The sequence below is a fragment of the Apium graveolens genome, chromosome 8 (assembly GCF_009905375.1).
Source record: "Apium graveolens cultivar Ventura chromosome 8, ASM990537v1, whole genome shotgun sequence".
Classification (NCBI taxonomy): domain Eukaryota; kingdom Viridiplantae; phylum Streptophyta; class Magnoliopsida; order Apiales; family Apiaceae; genus Apium; species Apium graveolens.
The window spans coordinates 263,232,929-263,238,721 of NC_133654.1; the positions used below are offsets into that span (position 1 = coordinate 263,232,929).

Here is a 5,793-nt window from a genome sequence, read left to right on the forward strand (position 1 = left end):
ATTTTCTTAAACTATTATATTAAATTACTAATCAAGTTATCATAATAAATTACAGTCTATTTAATAGGCATTGTTTATCTTGTGCCACATATCTACAAGAAATCAAGTTATCTTATCGTAAGTTGGCCGTCGTAAATGACCAAATTTGTTGCAGTGAATGTTAAAAATATTATTTCAAACTTCTATATTATAGTAACAATTATGATTAAAGTATTATTTCAAACTCATGTATTATAATTACAATTATGATATATTATATTCATGATTAATAAACAAAATAGATAAGTCAAAAAGCCAAAGTACAGGAGTCTGTTTGAAATAATATATCGACCTTAACCTGTGCCTCTATAAACAAACCTAATTACAAGGCCCATTTCTTTTATTTCTCGGTCTATGTTGAGGGCAATTCAGTAAATCTCTTCCGTTGTGTTTGTTCATATAAGGGTATTTTAGTCTATTTGTAGAGAGAGGGTATTTTAGTCAATTCGTGTATATAAGGACTTTATAAATACTCCACGAGATAGTACAGAGTGAATCACGATCTGATTGAACCTGGCAGACTAATCTTCTGGTAATCTCTCTATTTATAATCTTTTTTTTTAATTATTTTTATTCATGATATTTTTTTGTATAGTGTTGTTTCTTAGTTACATGCATGATGCGCGTTATCTTGAGATCATTACATGTTATCATCAATTTGGTCACTATGTGTTGCTTAACATACAAAAACCTCAAACCACGCATGCAAACTAATAATTTAAACTCCCCGAAACTTGTGTTGAAGTGCTAGGAGCAGCCAATCTTGTAAAATCCGATTATGGGAACTGATCTGCAAGATCACGTAGCTAATCAAGTAATCGATAATTAATTGGAATGATTAATCGGAGCACTAATCGGATATATTGTATAAAAATATGTAGCAATTAATCGGATTTTAAAAATTGGACTTTGGTGAGCCTTGTATAGCTTATTTAAAATAGGTGATTTTTTGAACCATTGGGAGTAGATCTTAATTTGATCCTATACTATATTCGGCAAATCTATAGTTGAACTTGCTTTTACGTTTAATACTTTAGAATACGTGTAATCAGGAATTAATTGAAATTATTGATCAGACGACCAATCGGATTTATTAAGATAATATGATGTTTTTTTTCACGGAAAGATAATATGATAATTTTGAACATAACTTTTAATTTTAGTTTATGAAAAATATGCAGCAATTAATAAGATTTTAAAGGGCAAACCTACAGAGCTCCTTGTAAAGATTAATCGGGGGATGGATGGGTTAAATTTGTGATTTTTAGAATCACAGGAGTAGATTATAGTTTGATCCTATGCTATATTCGACATGTGAAGCCTTTTTATTGTTCTTTCATGAGGATAATGTAAATCGCACGTGTTCACTTGATCTAGAAGTGTCTTTCTAGCTTGGTTTCCTAGATTTTGATGGTTCGAAACTCTGGTTACTCAATATGTACTCATCTTCTATTTTGATGCAGCTTTCTTGATTACATTCATAGTTATTTCTATAACATCTCCTGACTTTTGTGACTATGGAATGTCAAAAAAACACTAGTTCAAACGAAAGTTTGACAGGTGATTTCAAAGGGGGGCTAATGGATTGCAGAGGCATTGTTGCTGAGCCAGTTTCAAAAAGGCAACTTGTTTACTTCAGAGGTTCTGGGGAGGACAAGATAAGCAACTTGCCTCAAGAGTTGATTACTAGTATCTTAATCCGTCTGCCTACTCATGATGTGGCAAGAACAAGCGTCCTCTCAAAATTTTGGAGAAATATTTGGTGTACGTATCCGTTCCTAGTTCTCGATACACAATTTTATTCACAGCTGACTTCAAAAAAAGAAATAGGCACAATCAGATCGGAATTTAAAAAGGCCGTCAATATGATTCTTTCATCTCACACAGGCCCCATTTTATACTTTGAACTATACGTTACTCCTGCGATTCGATACTGTTCCATTCAACTTTGGATTGATCAATTGTCTGACAAGGGGCTTAGGACTGTATCTTTTGCCTTCAAGGAGAAGGAGGCCTTCCCACTTCCCTATGCTTTGTTTGTTTGTCCAGAATTAACACGGTTTAAGCTCTATAACTGGGCAGTGGGTCCATTCTATAAATCTGGAAGCTTCACTAGTCTGAAAAAAGTTGAACTTTTTGATACCTCAATTACCCATGATATGACATTTGGGAAACAACTTAAAACATTGCATCTGCGGCGCTGCAGTGGGATCGAACATCTAGCCCCACAATTTAGAAAGGATAACAATTTAAGAAGCCTGTATTTTGTGAATTGCACAAAATTTGAGTGGCAGTGGTTACAACACACCAGAAAACTGAGATACCTGGGTCTTGTGCTCACGCCTGCAAATTCAAAAATGATGAAAGGACACGATTTGATCAAGCTTCTCGGTGAAATTCCAACCTTAAGTTGCTTAGCTCTTGATGGACCCACCCTCAAGGTTAGCAAAATCCTACCTTAACTTGTTAATGCAGAGGAAGAAATATTTTGCGTTGGCGTGACTAAGATTTTAATGCATTGTGTATTTTAGGTTTTGGGGCCGCCTTCCTCAGAAGTGACAACCATGAGGCCTACAACAAAAGCTGAGAACGTGAGAAGTTTTAGCTTTTTCTGCCATAAATTATGTAAACTGTGCCCGATCTCAAAAGTTGTTTACATGATGAGAAGTTTTCCAAACTTGCAAGATCTTTGCATTGGACTGGTGAGAACTAGAGTATGCAATGTAATTAGTGATACTTAAGTTTTGAAAATGCTGATCGAAATGTGCTTGTAAAATCATATTCTTGTATATCATATCTGAATTTTAAATTTTTTACATGCTTAAGTATGGAACAAATTAAAGCAAAGTATATAGCGATTTCTATGTCTTAAAAAGTGCTGGTTGGGGATCTAAAAAGGCTGCAGTCTGGGATTTGTACATTTAGGCCCCAGTTTTGATGTTAGTATGCTTAAGTTATGGTTGTAACCTTTTTTTGCATGTAGGCGCTTGATCAAGTGAAGAGTTTGAGTCCTACAGAATTAGAAACAGAAGATTATGTGGGATCATTAGATTGGAAAGACATGTTTCTGGACCAACTCCAAACTGTGAAAATACGGGGTGTCGTGGATTCCAGTTATGCGCTCTACTTTATCAAGCATTTGCTTGCATCTTGCCCTTCACTGAAAGTCATTTCAGTTTTCTGCAGCACTAAATCTTCTGACCCTAAAGAGAATTTGAGGATTAAACAAGAATTGCAGCAGTTCCCCAGATTATCCTTAGATGCAGAAGTTATTTGGTGCTAAAGGGAAGCAGTTCTCGGGCAAAACATCAGCTTATAAGCATCACCGCATAGACTTTACTATTTGTAGTCTGGGTTGCGTTATTGGGGGTCTTATGCCTTTTCAATTATTCTATGCAGTTTGAAGTAATTTCAGACTACCAGCTTTTAAAATAAACATATATTTCAGACTATTAGTTGAAAAGCTTAGAATGTACTATTATATTTCTTCAAGTTCTGTCTTTCTTTAAGTAGCATGTTGCTATTTATCATGTGCTGTTATTTGTTTTGTTAAGTTTGTATCCTTTGTTCTTTTGAATCTATTAGCTATCTATCATGTACTTTTATACTGCAAGATGCTTGGGGAAACATTTAATTCCACGTCACAGCAACAAGTCAAGGCACGTCAAATATTAAAGTCTGATTTCTATGCCCTTGTTATTGTTGTGCGATCAACAAATAAATGAAACTTCAGCCGGCATCAACGATTCAAAGACCCAACATTCACCTCGGAAAACCTTGGTAAAGAACTAATTCAGTTTCTCATTCTAGACATTCCTTTTTTTCCTTTATTTTCCTGTAGATTCTTCGGTGAAAGTGAAGTTGAGGTCTTGTACGAGCTACTGAAAAAAAACAAAGTGGTACAGTTAGTGATGGACTCATTCACGAGGTTGATAGAGAATGAAGGTTTGGGTCTGATCTTGGGCTTCTATTACATATATTATTTTGTTCACTTGTTTGTATATTCTTCTCTTTTGGGTCTAAATATTTCTGAGACTGTATTATGGTTTGTTTACTCCAGCCTTTTCATCTTGTTTTCTTCCTCCAAGAAGTAAATAAACTAAGAGTTTAACAATTCATTTGTACCTTCTTTTGTTTCTTTGCTTACTGTTGTCTTTTTGCTACCTACTATCCTTCTACTTTGGATTTTCAGGTGAAAGAGTTGGGCTGGGCATTTAGCCGGTTGGCTGGGACGGATGAAGTATGACGCAGTTCAGGAGAAAGCCCTATGTGACCTGAAGGTTAATTGAGGCTGTTGGACAAGTAATGTAAGCACTCCATCAAAATATATATTTCTTTTTCTGCATTACTCCGAGTGTGTACAACTTATGTTCAATTACTACCATAATTATACTCAAACATCTACTTTTCAAGATTTACCAAAAGCAAGGGAAAATATGCATTCATTGGAATGAATTTGACTTTTTAAATTGGTTATTTTTTTAAATACGCTTCCTGAATTTATTTGTTGGGCAGGTAATAGTGATTGTGTACATACAAAGAGAACGAAGTAGGTAAAGTATTATTGCAGGAGAATGCAAAAGAGATGCATGATTTATCCATAGATTTTAATCTTGTGATAGATGCCCCTGTTCTAAATAATATTGTTTCTTAGATAAAAAAAATCCTTTCACTTAAATGTTATCAAAGAGCTAGAACAGGCACACAAGTTACAACATCATACCTCACAATTTATAAATATTAAAGCATTTCTTGAGGTGTTTAGTACGAAAGTTAAAGACCATGGTAAATTTAATGAGATGTATGTTTTATTCAATAAATGTAGAATTATATGATGTCTTATTTTATTCACCTTATGTTTAGCTTCCATTTAGATGAGGCTCTAGACATTTGGCTTCTCATAGTAAGCTGGTAAAGGCAGGTTAGAGATTTACAACAATATGGCTTTCTCCGGCTATATAAGCAAAACTAAATGACTTGGTACATTTTACAAATTAAGAAAGGGAATATTTTGGTATAGTTATGTGATGCCTCGTCCTGAAACAGGCCTAATTACGTACTCAAGAAACAGAGCAAGGGCAAAAAAGGGATTCAACAGCAAAAGTCATTCCAGGACGTCAAAGGGTAAAAGAGGAAAAGAATAATTGAAGTAAGGGGAGAGTAGTATTAGAGAGGGGATGGGAAAAGGTCATCGAATATATTGTATTCGATACCCTAGGAGAGCACTGGCCTCTCGAAAGCCCAGATATCCTTGTATACGTTTAATTCATAAATCAATCCAGCCAAGATTATCTCTGATTATTAAGTAAAAGTATCTCAAGTGGTATCAGAGCACTAGATCTGATGGGAAGGTAATCCAAGATACTTGTTGTCACCAATGTCATTAAACACACCGAACCTTTGCCTGATCTCCAGTTGCTTATCTGTACGCACATTTGAGCTAAAGAAGACAGCTGACTTCTGGTAGTTAACTGCCTGTCCAGTATTGCCTTGATAGAAGTTGCTTCTTCTAATGTTGCTTTGAAGAACATGGAGCTGTCATCAGCGAACAAAATATGGGTAACCGATAGGGCTGAATTGCTGATGCAGCAACCATTAATTCTCCCATTTTCAGCAGCATTTTTTAGCTCTAAGAACAACCCTTCCATATATAATAAGAACAAGTAAGATGACAGAGGATCACCTTGACGGAGACCTCGACTTGGAATAATAAGGCCAATTATAGAACCTTGAAATGAGATAGAATAGAAGAAT

At 35.0% G+C, this 5,793-nt stretch overlaps 1 protein-coding gene across 2 annotated transcripts; it reads left to right on the forward strand.

Moving 5' to 3' along the window:
- The first annotated feature begins 1,213 nt into the window (after window positions 1-1,213).
- LOC141676760 (F-box/FBD/LRR-repeat protein At1g13570-like) lies at window positions 1,214-3,491 on the forward strand. 2 transcript variants are annotated; one of them, XM_074482471.1, is made up of 4 exons: window positions 1,214-1,803; window positions 1,927-2,480; window positions 2,571-2,741; window positions 3,023-3,491. In XM_074482471.1, the coding sequence occupies exons 1-4, from the start codon at window positions 1,557-1,559 to the stop codon at window positions 3,320-3,322; spliced, it is 1,272 nt and encodes a 423-aa protein (XP_074338572.1). In that variant the 5' UTR covers window positions 1,214-1,556; the 3' UTR covers window positions 3,323-3,491. The 2 variants fall into 2 exon arrangements, with proteins under 2 accessions (XP_074338572.1, XP_074338571.1); XM_074482470.1 differs by having other exon boundaries at window positions 1,218-2,480.
- The last annotated feature ends 2,302 nt before the right edge of the window (window positions 3,492-5,793 follow it).